At 39.0% G+C, this 17,566-nt stretch overlaps 2 protein-coding genes across 2 annotated transcripts; both read right to left on the bottom strand.

Moving 5' to 3' along the window:
* Positions 1 to 619: 619 nt before the first annotated feature.
* On the bottom strand, positions 620 to 8,587 carry LOC107572632 (rab3 GTPase-activating protein catalytic subunit-like). Its single transcript, XM_016259052.1, has 3 exons — positions 8,262 to 8,587; positions 3,459 to 3,567; positions 620 to 891 (listed from the first exon to the last, which is right to left on the bottom strand). The coding sequence occupies exons 1-3, from the start codon at positions 8,577 to 8,579 to the stop codon at positions 620 to 622; spliced, it is 699 nt and encodes a 232-aa protein (XP_016114538.1). The 5' UTR covers positions 8,580 to 8,587.
* A 10-nt stretch (positions 8,588 to 8,597) lies between these two features.
* Positions 8,598 to 14,565, bottom strand: LOC107572631 (rab3 GTPase-activating protein catalytic subunit-like). Its single transcript, XM_016259051.1, has 6 exons — positions 14,305 to 14,565; positions 12,078 to 12,149; positions 11,822 to 11,997; positions 10,111 to 10,165; positions 8,690 to 8,911; positions 8,598 to 8,606 (listed from the first exon to the last, which is right to left on the bottom strand). Exons 1-6 carry the CDS (start codon positions 14,494 to 14,496, stop codon positions 8,598 to 8,600), a joined length of 726 nt encoding a protein of 241 aa, XP_016114537.1. The 5' UTR covers positions 14,497 to 14,565.
* Between the last annotated feature and the right edge of the window lie 3,001 nt (positions 14,566 to 17,566).

Here is a 17,566-nt window from a genome sequence, read left to right as displayed (position 1 = left end):
ATTATAATTATCATAATCTTACTTATTGTTTTATTTTACAGATCAACAGTAAAATTACAAAACTAACATTATGAATGTTGATGGGAGTTGTTATTTTGTTGAAACCCGCAGGAAGACCTCAGCGCTTCTTTTTGTTGACAGCAGCAGATTTATAAATGAGTCTCATTACGAATTCAGGAAGATGTTTGTCGCACGCATCACATGCCTTGTGAAAATTAATACAAATGTGACCGCGCATCTGACGAGTAACACGGTTTCAGAGCAGGTTTTCCTCACGCTTTGGACTCTGAACCCTGGCTAACGAGCTCGTCATTGCTGTCAGAATACTGTATTAGAAACATAACACTCTGCAGTGTATTTAAATGCTCAAGGCTATTTCTCGATTTCATTCATCCTCTTCTCATCGGAGACATGCGGTGCAGTGCTAATCAGTCCAGCTGTCTGTGATTTTTGCGTTTTTCTTGGACAGTTTTAAATGCTTCCACACCACATCATCATTTTTCGGTACATTTTACTCAGTCTTTTCGCTTATTTCGGTTGCTGAACACTCGGTGCATCTCTAATGAATGATCGTGTTTGTGTGGCTTGAAATGAATGGGTCATATTAATCAAAAGCGGATCACGTTTCTGGACCGAGGCCGTCCGAATCCACACTCAGGGTTCTGACCTTCTCAGCCTCTTTGGTGTCGTCGAACAGCCTCTTCTGTCGGCGGGCCGGCGTGGCTTTGGCCGTCTCCCAGGCCTCCACCCACATGTTCCCCGGGATCTTCATGCGGGCGCTCAGGTCGCCCCGTATGACCGTCTGTCCCGCTTCATCCTCCCCTTCCTCCTCCACGTAATCTCTCGGAGAATACCAGCGCACGAAATCCTCCAGACAACAGCCGGGATTCGCTGCCTGTGGAAACACACACACATAAACACACACACGTTTAATGTCACAGACACAGTGAGAAATATGTGTGTGCAGTACACAAGCCACGGTTAAGACAGCTGACTCCACTGTGATGTGTCCCCTCTCGCTCTCTCTCTCTCTCTCTCGCGCTCGCTCGCTCGCGCACACACTCACACACACACACACACACACACACACACACACACACACGCGCATTTGTGGTTTACAGGGACTCTCCATAGGTGTAATGGTTTTTTATACTGTACAAACTGTATTTTCTATCGCCCTACACCAGTGGTTCTCAACCCGCGGCCCATCACGAATTCAAATGCAGCTCATCATGCTGAACACAATTAAAAAAAAAAAAAACTTTCAGTTTTACAATTCATTTTAGTTTTTACATTAATTTAAAAATGTACTAAACCAATATAAGCTACAATGTTTTCATGTAAAATAATTTTATTTTTCATATATTATTTTCAGACATGAGCAGACCTGTAGCCTTACTCACGTAATTAACACGAACACTTACAAGCACGCACTTGGGCAGAGTTCAATTCAAATAGTCATCAGCAGCCATTAGTTCGGTAAAATTGAGCATCAGAATGCAATCAGACACATTTGTTATTAAGGGAGAAAAACGAAATGTGGAAAATGCCAGCGAAGGAACACATACAAACAAGAGTAGTCGCAGCAGTGACGGTAGGAGAGTGCTGGACTTTCGGTTTGCCCCGCCACTCACTTGAAGATGTTCAGACTAGAGCCCTGCACAGGCCTCAAATATAGGCCCTAGCCCGGCCCTGGCCCGTGACGTTCAGGCCCTGGCCCGGCCCGTGTCCGACAGCTCATCAGAATTACCGACCCGAGTCCATCTTTTTTCCCCTTCTCCCAAAACAGCTTATACTACCGTTTCAGCTATATTAAAATAGTTCAGTTTTGTATGTAACGGCAAAGTGATTATATTTCGTTTCGTTTTTTTAAGTTAATTTAGAAAAACGTTTGGAGCATTTTTTGGTCGTTAAATGTAAGGTTTTGTTTTTTAGTAACGACCAAGCGGCAGACAGTGAGCTGATCATAGCCTATGTTTGATCAATTTAGCCTTCTCAAATCATCACGACTTGCCTAAAATAAAATCTATATAAAACAGTTCAAGCATATAACAATGTTTTAACGTTAAACCTAGATAAATGTGCGCTGTATCCAGTAGTTTGTGCGGAGACGCTCTGCAGGACACGGAGGCGCCAGCACGATCACTTGTGTTTTTCAGTGGATACGCCGTTATTTTTACTCATAAAGGTAAGAGTAATACATCATTCGTAACTGTAAAGCATCTACTTTTATTTGTGTGCACTCACAATATCAACAAAACGTTGTGCTTTTATAAAATAAAGAAAACAAACACGATGCGCTTTCTGCCGTCTCGGTCTTGAACAGGAGCGCTTACAAAAATGAACCGAAACTCAGCGAATACATGCCTCACAGATATGATAAATATATCTATAGAAAGCTTTAAATTACTACTTGACGAAATAAAACAAATCCAAAACAAAAACTCTTTCATTATAATCATAATCCGTAAAGATGCACTTCTCTCTAAAGGCACGTCTAGTGAGGAGATGGCAAGTTCATCCTTGTGACACCGACTCAGAAAACACTACTTTATTAGTAAATAAGTCAAATATCTCCTTACTATTTCCCCCTGACACATTCATGGTAATTACTTTCGCCGGTGCTTTGCGGCAAGCGTAAGCCTACTGTGTGCATTTGAACGCAGAACTGTTCAGCTGCGCTGACGGCACGCTCGCTGCTGCTGGACACTAAACACCGTCGAGCCGCTCTTACAGTCACGGTAGCATGGTCTCGTGTTGTTTCCACCAGCACTGCAAATTATTTTTTTTTTTCATCACTAATTGATGGCTGTCTAAAATATAAAAATAGGAGACGCCTAAAACAAGCCCGATGCCTGGCCCGCGTCTGAACTATGACGTGAAAATTGTCATAATTGTCACAAAACGTCTCTGGAGAGAACCTCAGACTATTAAATTCAAAAGTGCTTTCCATATTTGGATCAACATAGGCTACATTTGTGAACGCACATTTTCTGCAATGTCACGTGTCAAGTCACGCTTCCGTGTGCATCTTACAGACTGCAACTTACAATGGCAACTTCATTGTGCTGTTGCTCCTTTCCAGACGAATTTCACAAAATTGGTCAGCTCCCGACAGCATCAGGTGTTTTATTAATGGGGAGTATAATTATTTATTTATTTCAATGAATGTAATCGATTATATATCATAATATTTATGCTATAATAGGCTATTATAAATCTGGTTGGTTTGTATTGGTGACATATGTAAATGATACGCGTGCGGCCCGCGAGACTTGCACTTGGACCATTGTGCGGTCCAGTGGAAAAAAAGGTTGAGAACCACTGCCCTACACCAACCCTACACCTAAACCTACCCCTTACAGTAAACTACTGGCAATTTTTTTATTTCATAAAACACCGTTTTGTATGTTTTTTAACACACACACACACACTCACACACTCACTCACTCACTCACTGGCGCTCTGCATGCGGGCGCGGAGGTGCGCTCCTTCAGCCGACGTGCCCAGTTTGGCCAGAACCTCCGACTGCTCCTCCAGCAGGTCTTCAGTCATGGGCGCGGGCTCCTGCGGCACAATAATAACAGTTATGACACGATCCACTCGATTTTTGCAATTTAGCAGATTCTTTTATCCAAGGTGATTTACAATAGAGGAGCGTGAGAGCCACACGGGATTCACAGCATTTAGTGCCACGTTTAGAGATGAGAAAAAACCGAGCAGAAGAGAAGCGCCGTTTTGGTTTACTGTTGTTTTGCCAGTGCATTGGTTTAGGGTTGCTGTGATGGTTTCGTCAGTCCTGATGGAGGTTTGCAGGAGCAGAGAGGGTGACGGTTATGTAATAAATGAACAGAGTTGAGAATGAAAACACGTGTGTAACAGTGAATTGGATCCGTGCGGCTCTTAAAGTGACAGCAGCTATATTCCTGCTGCCGCCTGTGTGTTTGATATTAATCAATATGTGTCCCTGCAGCACTCCACTCGATTTTTGCAATTTAGCAGATTCTTTTATCCAAGGTGATTTACAATAGAGGAGCGTGAGAGCCACACGGGATTCACAGCATTTAGTGCCACGTTTAGAGATGAGAAAAAACCGAGCAGAAGAGAAGCGCCGTTTTGGTTTACTGTTGTTTTGCCAGTGCATTGGTTTAGGGTTGCGGGGTGGAAAAGCTGTGATGGTTTCGTCAGTCCTGATGGAGGTTTGCAGGAGCAGAGAGGGTGAAGGTTATGTAATAAATGAACAAAGAGTTGAGAATGAAAACACGTGTGTAACAGTGAATTGGATCCGTGCGGCTCTTAAAGTGACAGCAGCTATATTCCTGCTGCCGCCTGTGTGTTTGATATTAATCAATATGTGTCTCTGCAGCACAGAAGCAGTGTTGAGTCGCTGGGGGATATTTGTAGCAATAGTCAACAATACATTGTATGGGTCACAATTATACATTTCTCTTTTATGCCAAAAATCATTAGGATATTAAGTAAAGATCATGTTCCATGAAGATATTTTGTACATTTCCTACCGTAAATATATAAAAACTTAATGTTTGATTAGTAATATGCATTGCTAAGAACTTCATCTGAACAACTTTAAAGATGATTTTCTCAATATTTAGATTTTTTTGCACCCTCAGATTCCAGATTTTCAAATATTGTCTGATCCTAACAAACCATACATCAGTGGAAAGCTTATTTATTCAGCTTTTAGCTGATGTATACATCTCAATTTTAATAAAATTGACCCTCATGACTGGTTTAGTGCTCCAGGGTGTTGAGAATTGTGGCATTTCGCTGGCATCTAAATTGTAGATGTCATAGCAACCTTATTTACAGAAAATATATATTTGATATATATCACTATCTTTAACTAAATCATTCATATAAAGTTTTGGTCATATGGCCCACTCTTAAATAATCGTGATTACAATATTGACCAAAATAATCGTGATTATGATTTGTCCTAATCGAGCAGCCCTAGGCGGAGGTTCTGGAAAACACCTTTGTGCCTCGGTGTGAAGGAACAACAAGGTGCCGCTGGCAAAACTTAATGTTTGATTAGTAATATGCATTGCTAAGAACTTCATTTGAACAACTTTAAAGATGATTTTCTCAATATTTAGATTTTTTTGCACCCTCAGATTCCAGATTTTCAAATATTGTCTGATCCTAACAAACCATACATCAGTGGAAAGATGATTTATTCAGCTTTCAGATGATGCATACATCTCAATTTTAATAAAATTGACCCTCATGACTGGTTTAGTGCTCCAGGGTGTTGAGAATTGTGGCATTTCGCTGGCATCTAAATTGTAGATGTCATAGCAACCTTATTTACAGAAAATATATATTTGATATATATCACTATCTTTAACTAAATCATTCATATAAAGTTTTGGTCATATGGCCCACTCTTAAATAATCGTGATTACAATATTGACCAAAATAATCGTGATTATGATTTGTCCTAATCGAGCCGCCCTAGGCGGAGGTTCTGGAAAACACCTTTGTGCCTCGGTGTGAAGGAACAACAAGGTGCCGCTGGCCCGGTTCAACAGCTTCATTTCTCCTACGAAAACATACATAACTAAACAAAGAATAATCTGATGTCACAAACTATTATGGATCGTGCAGACATCATCTACAACCAAGAAGGCCGGAAGTGATGATTATATTAAATATGGTGCAGCTCCTTCATGATTTAAAGAGTCTGTTCAGCCATACAGATGAAAACACAATGCTTACGAAGAGTAAAGATTAAAGCAATAAGCCCCGTGAAGCCGTGGTTTACAGTGAATTTAGAACAGCTACGGGGCGTTGTTAGGCACGACGCAGACTTCACGGGGGTTACTGCTTTTATAAAACGGTTATTGCATACACGTAGTAAGATTACACAAAAATAAGCCCCGTGAAGCCGTGGTTTACAGTGAATTTAGAACAGCTACGGGGCGTTGTTAGGCACGACGCGAAGCTTCACGGGGGTTACTGCTTTTATAAAACGGTTATTGCATATACGTAGTAAGATTACACAAAATAAAGCAGAGCAAATAAAGTGTAATGATATTAATAAACACAGTATTCTTCCACCAAACAATGTAGCTCCTCAGAAACAGTTGTGGTTGCTACAAAGTAGTTGCCGAGCAACACACAAACGTAAACAAAGGTGTGTGTTACTTTGTAGCGTCATTTACAACAGCTTCGAACGCGGCTCAGCCAATCAGAGTCAAGCACCGGAACTCTCCGCTTTATAAACACACACACACACACACACACACTCACCCGGAGGAAATCACCACCCAGCGTAAAGAACCGGTGAATAAAACTGTCTGCTAAAGACTGTGGAAGAGTTTGAGACGTATAACAGCACTGATGTTTCAAACAGCATGCTTTATCTTCCTGCACTCAAGCAAGCCTCTCTCTTGTTTTCCAGAGCAATCTTAACACCATCTCGTTGTGCTCCACCACAGCAAACCCCTGTGAGAGTTTCTCCACTCATCCGCTCTCCCGCGCGCCTGTCGTAAACACCTGCTCTCACACAGGCTTATTCAGTCACACACAATGCTGTCTAGTTTATGGACACTGAACGGCTTTCCTGACATATTGTTCACAATTTGTTTTATTGACGTCTTTCCGCAGTTGAAACATGATTCATGTTTAATTTCAGCGAGTTGTTATGTTTCTTCTGCTGTTCATTCATGTTTATTTGCTGCTGTAACTAGTAGTAAAGCGGAAGAGATCCGTCAGCCACAAACCAGCATACTGACTGCATTTAGTGAGAAAATGGACAGAATTTAAATTCTGAGACTTTGTTTCATATCAAAAGTAACAAAGCACAAAAGTTACAAATGATGTTTAGTGAAGTTTTGTTCACGCATCAACTGAAAACTAAACAGACTAAAAGATCGATATTGGGTTCAAATAAATAAATACCAGTCCATCAAAATAAAGATCACTTAAAAAAATGAGAAATGGATATAGTTAATCAACAAATAGATGCTAACACAGTCATGTTTCGGTCAATGTTTTCCCTCAAAAATCAATGTTCAGTTACTGATATTTCGGTGCATCACTAAGAGCGACAACACTTAAACAGCACAACAATTAAAGGCACTGAACGACGAGCTGAGACTGGAAACGTATTATAAAAGATTCAAAAGTAACAAAGCACAAAAGTTACAAATGATGTTTAGTGAAGTTTTGTTCACGCATCAACTGAAAACTAAACAGACTAAAAGATCGATATTGGGTTCAAATAAATAAATACCAGTCCATCAAAATAAAGATCACTTAAAAAAATGAGAAATGGATATAGTTAATCAACAAATAGATGCTAACACAGTCATGTTTCGGTCAATGTTTTCCCTCAAAAATCAATGTTCAGTTACTGATATTTCGGTGCATCACTAAGAGCGACAACACTTAAACCGCACAACAATTAAAGGCACTGAACGACGAGCTGAGACTGGAAACGTATTATAAAAGATATATATATATGGGACTATGGTGCTATGTAAAATATTTTTTGCAACATACTAGGTTTATTATTTGTAATTTTTTCCGATAATGCCGATAATCGTCTGTTACCTGACTGTTGACATCGTGATACTTACGAGACATCGTCGATATATACGATAATACCGCCCAGCTCTAATGTCTACTTGATACTTTCTCATTTAACACAAAACTAGCTTTAAATAATCTATTGTGGGTATTTTTACTGTCAAATTTATTTTGTGATTAATTAGATGAATTAATAGAAACATCATGCAATTAATTAGATAAAAAATGTTAATCGACTGACAGCCCTAATATATATACTGTATATATACACACACGAAGGCTTCTCGAAGCAAACCAAGCAGCAAATGCAATACGCTTGCTGCTATTCTTTTCTGTAGCATCATGGGAAATTTAGTTTTTCAGCTCAAATGCAGCAGTTAAACGATGATTCTAAAGATAAGCTTTTTACTGTCAAATTTATTTTGTGATTAATTAGATGAATTAATAGAAACATCATGCAATTAATTAGATTAAAAATGTTCATCGACTGACAGCCCTAATATATATACTGTATATATACACACACGAAGGCTTCTCGAAGCAAACCAAGCAGCAAATGCAATACGCTTGCTGCTATTCTTTTCTGTAGCATCATGGGAAATGTAGTTTTTCAGCTCAAATGCAGCAGTTAAACGATGATTCTAAAGATAAGTTGTAGCATTGTAAACAGACGGGTTCAGCACAAGCATCATCTAAGCAGTCCTGACCTGTGTGACGGGGATGTAGAGCGGCTCCGCTGAGTTCAGAAGAGTCCGCTTGCCATGCGGCTGCAGGCGACCTTCAGCTTTGCTCTTACTGGCCGTCTTTTTCTCGCTCTCCGTCTCCTTCATCTCCTCCGTGTCGCTCAGACACTCGAAGAACTCCTCCTCGCTGTCGCTCCACGAGTCCCAGGACTTCCCCGGAGAAACCTCGGCGGGCCCCGGGAGGCTCCTGGCCGCGTCTGACGCGCCGCTCTTCCTCCCATCATCCCTCGCTCGCTTGCGCTCGATGCAGCAGTTCAGCATCTGATGGGTGCACAGCCACATTAAACACAGAAACATTTCTCAAGAAGTCTCTTCTGCTCACCAAGGCTGCATTTATTTGATCAAAAATACAGTAAAAATTGTGAAATATTATTAGGATTTAAAATATCAACAGCTTTGCTCTTACTGGCCGTCTTTTTCTCGCTCTCCGTCTCCTTCATCTCCTCCGTGTCGCTCAGACACTCGAAGAACTCCTCCTCGCTGTCGCTCCACGAGTCCCAGGACTTCCCCGGAGAAACCTCGGCGGGCCCCGGGAGGCTCCTGGCCGCGTCTGACGCGCCGCTCTTCCTCCCATCATCCCTCGCTCGCTTGCGCTCGATGCAGCAGTTCAGCATCTGATGGGTGCACAGCCACATTAAACACAGAAACATTTCTCAAGAAGTCTCTTCTGCTCATCAGGGCTGCATTTAAGTTGATCAAAAATACAGTAAAAAATGTGAAATATTATTATGATTTAAAATATCCATTTTCTGTGTGAATATCTGTTAAACTGTAATGTATTTCTGTGATGTGCAGCTGTATTTTCAGCATCATTACTCCAGTCTTCAGTGTCACATGATCTTCAGAAATCAGTATAATATGCTGATCTGCTGCTCGAGAAACATTTCTGATTATTATCAATGTTGAAAACAGTCGTGCTGCACAATATTTTTGTGGAAACCGTGATGCATTTTATTTTTCAGGATTCACAGATGAACAGAAAGTTCAAAAGAACAGAATGTATTTGAAATAAAAACATTTTGTAACATTATAAATGTCTTTGCTGTCACTTTTGATCAAATTAATGCATCCTTGATGAGTAAAAGTGTTCATTTGTGCTGACCCCAGACTTTTGAACGGTATTATATTATAAACAATCCTTTACTTGCTCTCATGTCGTTCTCCTGTGTGACTTTCTTTCTTCCAACACTGAATCTCATTATTAATAAAGTACATTTTCATTTAATGTTGACTTTAACTAGATATAATGTGCCTGCTTTCAATCATTTGTAAGAATAATCAAATAATGTCTGTGGAAAAATGAAATACAACCAATGGACAAATTTACAGTACAGTCAGATAAACAAGTAGAAGAGATTTATATTTTTCATCCAAGAAATCTAACTGCTTAAAACACATTTGTTTTCATTTTACAGCCAACTTTAGTTCATTCTGTGCATAACGCTGGAGCTGAAGTTAAAATGATGATATTTTCACAAACAGGTTGAGTTCAGCGATTCATTTCAATCTGCCAAAGACTGTCTGATTTTACACGTCTATCACGTGTTTGAGGATGCTCACCCAAGTGCACTTCCATGATGTATCTCTGTATTTATAAAACGTATTTAGATACCACTTGTGGTACACTTGAACCCATCTTTCATACCCTAGTGGGTTCAAGTGTACTACAAGTGGTAACGATGCACTCAAGTACTAAAGAATAACTTTTAGTATATTGAGTACAAAATTAATGCGTGTAAATAGTACATCATGGAAGTGCAGTTTTTCCCCAGACGTGACGGTATACAGCGAGGGTCCGGCGGTGGAGCTTCACCTGCAGTTTCTGATGAAGAAGACAACACCTGAGATCCGGAGCTCCGCTGGCCAGCCTGAGAGAGCAACACAGAGGCGGTCATTACACAATCAGGAAGACGCTTCGCTCGTTAGCACACAAAGACGCCAGCAGCCGCAGAGCGCGGGGTTATTGTTATCAATGACTGCAGCTCGCTCCCTACAGACTCTGGTTCAACAGAACAGACAGAACAGACTCGAACCACGAGCGCGAGCACAGACCCCCGCGCCACGCCTCTGAACTGCAGAAGGAGATAATGCATATATTACAAACACTGGAAAATATATATTTTTACGTGCCTGTTATTTGGCCATGAACTGTCCTACAGACTTCAGACAGGAATCGTGAGTCTGAGAGCGTTCACACACAGAAATACTAACAGCGTTTCTCATTTAAACTGCTTTAAAACTGCAACAGATTAAGCCAGCCTGATTCATTTCTGTGAATCAGAGGAGATCCAGGACAAATACACATCACTCAAGACGATAACAATAACATAATAATCACTCTAACTCTAAAAGAACAGCAAAGTCCACCGCGCGACTATAACGACACAGAGAAATGATAATCGCTGGAATCTTTTTCAAACAATTTTTCCAGATGATGAATGATAAAAACTAGGGCTGGGTTGTAAATATCAATTTGGTCGATGAACCGATATCTATTCTTAAATCCCAAAAATCTATGCTGTTTTCAGTTCAGTTCAAACATGTATCAAACATAATTTGTAGCTTCTGCCATCAAGTAAATTGCAATAATCTGTTTTGTTACTTTTGATATGAAGCACAGTCTCAGCCTTGAAATTCCATCAGTTTGATCACTAAATGTGGTTTTGTGGCTCTTTATTGTGTGCTGACAGATGCTGTAGGGAAGCGATCGGCTCTTTCGCTTTACTACTAGTTATAGCAGCAAATAAACATCGAACATCAGAACTGAGATGACCATGATTCATCTAATAGATCAATCAGTGATTCAAACGCACCAATAACGTCACATCTACCTTAGGAAAGGCATTTAATGACTATAAACTCGATATAGTCAGCTAAAAAAATTGATCAATATATGAAGTGTTAATTTGCAAAAACAGACAACTCTGTTTTTAACAGTTTTCAAAAATCACGTTTTTTCATTGTGCATTAGAATTAATCTCAATCAAACTGCAGTCGGGTTATTTTGATTAGGTTAAAAAATAACTAAAAAAATACAGCTAACTAACACAATAAAAACATGATTTTTGAAAATGTAAAAAAACTGAGTTATCTGTTTTTGCAAATAAACTCTTCATATGCACTATATATTACATATTCATTATATGTATACTGAACCTGTTCGTCAGTATTTTATGTACGCTCTAATTAATCTGACATGAATTAAATTATTCAACTAAATTTTTATTATATAATAATGTTTTATTATAAAACTGCCTTACAAATCACTTTTTTTATAGTAATGTACCAGTTTATTGTTTTATTAGTTAGAGTTTTGTACCTGATTGCCTATAGATCCAAATGAATCGATATCGAATCAAGATCAAACCTGAATCGAATCGTGAAGTTCGTCTCAATCCCAGCCTTAATAAAGCACTGACAGCCAATCAGAATCCAGCGAGCTGCAGCATGTAAAGCAGCAGAAGCTGAAGTGTGTGTGTGTGTAATAACAGCAGGTTCTGGTCTGCTGTGAACGCGTCTCTCACCCGTAGATCAGGCAGTTGTTCTCCCAGCGGTAGCGCATCTCCAGCACAAACTCCTGCCACAGGTGAGCCACGGCGCGCACTCCTCCGTGATGGAAGTTCACCATACAGACACACAGGGCCAGACGGTACGTCAGACTGTCGCTCGGAGCAGACTTCAGCTGATTATAGAGGTGCTGCTGACAGGAGAACACCGTCACATCATCACAGAGACGTGTTCAATCCTCTGCATCTGAGCCAGTGACTGACGGAGACTCACGTGATCCGGTTCCTGCGTGGATCTGACCTCGCTCCAGTCTGCTTTATCCAGAGCTGCGTCCGGGAACAGATACTGATGGACAAACACAAGCACGGCACAACAGAGGTTTATGATGCTGGTGGAAAAGGGCAGAAACATCCAACCCTCCAAACATGACCTGCGCTTTAAAAACAGAGATGTTTGTTCACACAAGCCTCATATTTCTGTCCATATCTCTCTTATGCACATACATCTTCCAAACCAGAAATCTGCATCATTGATTCTGTTATTTTCCTGTGTAATACTGTGAAGCTGCTTTGTAACAATCTTAACTGTATAAAGTGCTATAGAAGTGAAGGTGACTTTGACTATGTCTAAACTGGATGCAGTAAAGCATATAAATATATATATATATATATACAGTATAAGTATATATACGTATTCACCTACATGAGCCCACAGTAAAACACACAAGATACCCCGTTTTACTGTATTATTACCAGTATGGGAGAAAGCTACTTTGAAAAGTAATGCATTACAATATTGTGTTACTCCATAAAAACAGTACTAACTGCATTACTTAGTTACTCTTTATGTAAAGTAATGCATTACTGCGTGTGTGAGTGCGTGTGTGTGAGTGCACGTGTGTGTGTGTGAGTGCGTGTGTGTGAGAGAGTGTGAGTGCGTGTGAGTGTGTTTGAGTGCGTGTGTGTAAATGCGTGTGAGCGAGCGAGTGAGTGCGAGTGTGTGTGTGAGTGAGTGAGTGCGAGCGAGTGTGTGTGAGTGAGTGAGTGCCAGCGTGTGTGTGTACAACTTTAAAGATGATTTTCTCAATATTTAGATTTTTTTGCACCCTCAGATTCCAGATTTTCAAATAGTTGTATCTCAGCCAAATATTGTGCTCTCCTCACAAACCATACATCAATGGAAAGCATATTTATTCTGATTTCAGCTGATGTATACATCTCAATTTAAAAAAATTACCCTTATGACTGGTTTTGTGCTCCAGGGTCACACTGTAATCACATATTACTTGTAAAGTGTTACTCTCAACACTAGTCTGCTCCGATGCATGGCCCTTCATCATCCTCATCCTCACAGTGAGGCCTGTGTAAACACCCAGCATGCTCTCACCAGCAGGATGGAGTTGAGCACGTGGTTGTGTAGCGGCGACTCCTCGGCGCGTCTGTTTCTCCGGATGCGTTTCCTCGCGCTGTGCATCATGCTGGAGACAGACAGCTTGTGTATGGGGACGGCTGCGGGCTCCGTCAGCTTGGACAGCGCTTGACTGATGTCACTGTTCTCTACAGAAACCACACCAAACATCAGCTTTATACGGTAGAGACCGATTCAGAGCAGCTTCACGCAGATACACAGGAACATAACAGAATCAGTCATGCAGAGTCATTTCAGCTGTAAGAAGAAAATCAAGTCTTTTTCAGATCAGTGAATCAAAGAATGCACACAATTAGACGGTGTCCAGTAATACGATATATCACAGTAATGAGCATGCATGATATTGTTATAGTGGGCACTTGAATGCATTTTACAAAAATATCTTCTAAGCCTTTATTAATCTTTGTTAATTTCAACATTTAATAACACGTTATTAAAATCAAAAGTTTTAACTGTATTATTTAATGCACCTGAGCTAACATGAACATTAACAAAAAAATAACTTCTGTAAGAAATATTGCTCATTAGTGTTAATGCGTTCACCCCTGGAGCACAAAAGCAGTGTTAAGTCGCTGGGGGATATTTGTAGCAATAGCCAACAATACATTGTATGGGTCACAATTATACATTTCTCTTTTATGCCAAAAATCATTAGGATATTAAGTAAAGATCATGTTCCATGAAGATATTTAGTAAATGTCCTACCGTAAATATATCAAAACTTAATGTTTGATTAGTAATATGCATTGCTAAGAACTTCATTTGAACAACTTTAAAGATGATTTTCTCAATATTTAGATTTTTTTGCACCCTCAGATTCCAGATTTTCAAATATTGTCCGATCCTCACAAACCATACATCAATGGAAAGCTTATTTATTCTGATTTCAGCTGATGTATACATCTCAATTAAAAAAAATTACCCTTATGACTGGTTTTGTGCTCCAGGGTCACACTGTAATCACATATTACTTGTAAAGTGTTACTCTCAACACTAGTCTGCTCCGATGCATGGCCCTTCATCATCCTCATCCTCACAGTGAGGCCCGTGTAAACACCCAGCATGCTCTCACCAGCAGGATGGAGTTGAGCACGTGGTTGTGTAGCGGCGACTCCTCGGCGCGTCTGTTTCTCCGGATGCGTTTCCTCGCGCTGTGCATCATGCTGGAGACAGACAGCTTGTGCATGGGGACGGCTGCGGGCTCCGTCAGCTTGGACAGCGCTTGACTGATGTCACTGTTCTCTACAGAAACCACACCAAACATCAGCTTTATACGGTAGAGACCGATTCAGAGCAGCTTCACGCAGATACACAGGAACATAACAGAATCAGTCATGCAGAGTCAGTTCAGCTGTAAGAAGAAAATCAAGTCTTTTTCAGATCAGTGAATCAAAGAATGCACACAATTAGACGGTGTCCAGTAATACGATATATCACAGTAATGAGCATGCATGATATTGTTATAGTGGGCACTTGAATGCATTTGACAAAAATATCTTCTAAGCCTTTATTAATCTTTGTTAATTTCAACATTTAATAACACGTTATTAAAATCAAAAGTTTTAACTGTATTATTTAATGCACCTGAGCTAACATGAACATTAACAAAAAAATATTTAAATGCATCAGAATGCAGCGAGTTAGTAATATCTGACGACGAGGTTTTAAAAAGAATCGCTTTGAATCAAGTTTTTTTTTATTCGGACTCGCTTCATTTTGATCAGTTTCGCAAAAAACAAGACCTTTTTGCTCAAAAGTCATTTTGGCATCTGTGACGGAAAACAAGACAAAAATCATGGTAAAACTCACTCAAACCCTTTGTGTGTAATGCATCATAGAGGCATAATAGTGTACTTGCAATAGTTCCACTTTAGCACAATTAAATATACTTCAGTATATCTTTAGTTGGACTTCTGCACGAATAAAGTGCATTAAGCACAAAATTAGTTGTTACAATTAAGCAGACTTGAAGTATACCAGTTTAGTACACTAAAAGTACAATTGCAGGGTATTTTTATTAAGTACATAAATATGAAAATGTATTTGTAGTATACTTAACATGAAATATATGTATTTCAAATACATTTGAGTATATTTATTTTTCACTAAGGTGTAACCAAAGTTAAAATGCTTTGTAATATTTGAAGGTTTGTTTATCGTGTCTTTCTAAAGACGTAACAATGAACAGGTAAGTATTATAATATATTGTACTGTAGTTACAATTATTCATGAGATCATGCAATGCATCATAATGTGCATTACAAAGCATAAGTATCCTAGTGAAAAACAAATACTAAAATGTATTTGAAATACACATATTTTATGCTAAGTATTTCGTTTGTTGTTGGCCAACTTTCACAGCTCTCACATCATTAAACATAACTATATAAAACGTGACTGAGATATTTTATCAGACTTCCTTGGACATTTCCTTATTGAGCTTGGTGCAGCTTTATTCTCAAAGCAGTAAAATCCAAGTTATCAAAAAAAAAAAAACTCCTACTTTGTGCTAAGTATTCTACAAATACATTTACATATTTATGTACTTAATAAAAATACCCTGCAATTGTACTTTTAGTGTACTAAACTGGTATACTTCAAGTCTGCTAAATTGGAACAACTATTTTTGTGCTTAATGCACTTTAATTGATATGTCACTAAATATGTTAATAGGTTTGAAATATACTTAGTTTTACTTTTTTACTAGGGTAATGCACTCATATGATTATAACGCAATAAATATAAAGGCTTGGAAAAACAGACGCAGAGCTGGAGTCAAACTAACATCTGCAGCGTTAAACCTGTCTGTCTGTCATAAACACCGCAAAACCTGCTGCTCTTGTCTTGTTTTCCAGTAAAAATATCTAGACATCCTTAAGTCAAGATGCATTTACTGGAGAAGACTTCAGATATCAAGTCTTGTTTTAAATGCATCAGAATGCAGCGAGTTAGTAATATCTGACGACGAGGTTTTAAAAAGAATCGCTTTGAATCAAGTTTTTTTTTATTCTGACTCACTTCATTTTGATCAGTTTCGCAAAAAACAAGACCTTTTTGCTCAAAAGTCATTTTGGCATCTGTGACGGAAAACAAGACAAAAATCATGGTAAAACTCACTCAAACCCTTTGTGTGTAATGCATCATAGAGGCATAATAGTGTACTTGCAATAGTTCCACTTTAGCACAATTAAATATACTTCAGTATATCTTTAGTTGGACTTCTGCACGAATAAAGTGCATTAAGCACAAAATTAGTTGTTACAATTAAGCAGACTTGAAGTATACCAGTTTAGTACACTAAAAGTACAATTGCAGGGTATTTTTATTAAGTACATAAATATGAAAATGTATTTGTAGTATACTTAGCATGAAATAAATGTATTTCAAATACATTTGAGTATATTTATTTTTCACTAGGGTGTAACCAAAGTTAAAATGCTTTGTAATATTTGAAGGTTTGTTTATCGTGTCTTTCTAAAGACGTAACAATGAACAGGTAAGTATTATAATATATTGTACTGTAGTTACAATTATTCATGAGATCATGCAATGCATCATAATGTGCATGACAAAGCATAAGTATCCTAGTGAAAAACAAATACTAAAATGTATTTGAAATACACATATTTTATGCTAAGTATACTACAAATACATTTACATATTTATGTACTTAATAAAAATACCCTGCAATTGTACTTTTAGTGTACTAAACTGGTATACTTCAAGTCTGCTAAATTGGAACAATTAATTTTGTGCTTAATGCACTTTAATTGATATGTCACTAAATATGTTAATAGGTTTGAAATATACTTAGTTTTACTTTTTTACTAGGGTAATGCACTCATATGATTATAACGCAATAAATATAAAGGCTTTAAGTGTTTTTAGTTTTTTTTGCAGTGTGAGCAAAAGCTAAATGAAGCGTGTGAGAGCCGTTCGCTGTCTGCTGGAGAACACTTCTGTTCATCTGCTTCAGAAAGCTCTCGCTCTCCTTCAGAAGTGAGAGCTGACGATCAGCACAAGCTCACACGCCAGAAAACAGCAGCGAGTGTTAATGTGACGCTACGGCTCGCCAGCAGCACTACACTAAAAGGCGTAAAATAATGCCTCCTCTCCTCTCCTCTCCGGAGCTGTGAAGAATCATGAAGGGTGACAGGTTCCTCAGGAGCTGACGAAACATGCATCTCGTGCTTCATGCATATTCATGAATTACTCAGTCCTATAAAAAAGTAATTAGAGCGCCGTTCTATTTTCATCATCCGAGGAGCACAAAATGTCTCTTTCACAAAAGCGGTGTGTGTGTGAGAGTGTGTGTGTGTGTGTGTGTGTGTGTG

The sequence above is a fragment of the Sinocyclocheilus grahami genome, unplaced genomic scaffold, assembly GCF_001515645.1.
Source record: "Sinocyclocheilus grahami isolate Dianchi unplaced genomic scaffold, SAMN03320097.WGS_v1.1 scaffold1783.1, whole genome shotgun sequence".
In the NCBI taxonomy this organism is placed as follows: domain Eukaryota; kingdom Metazoa; phylum Chordata; class Actinopteri; order Cypriniformes; family Cyprinidae; genus Sinocyclocheilus; species Sinocyclocheilus grahami.
The sequence above is the reverse complement of the archived record's forward strand: the minus strand, read 5'-3'. Positions and strand labels throughout refer to the sequence as shown.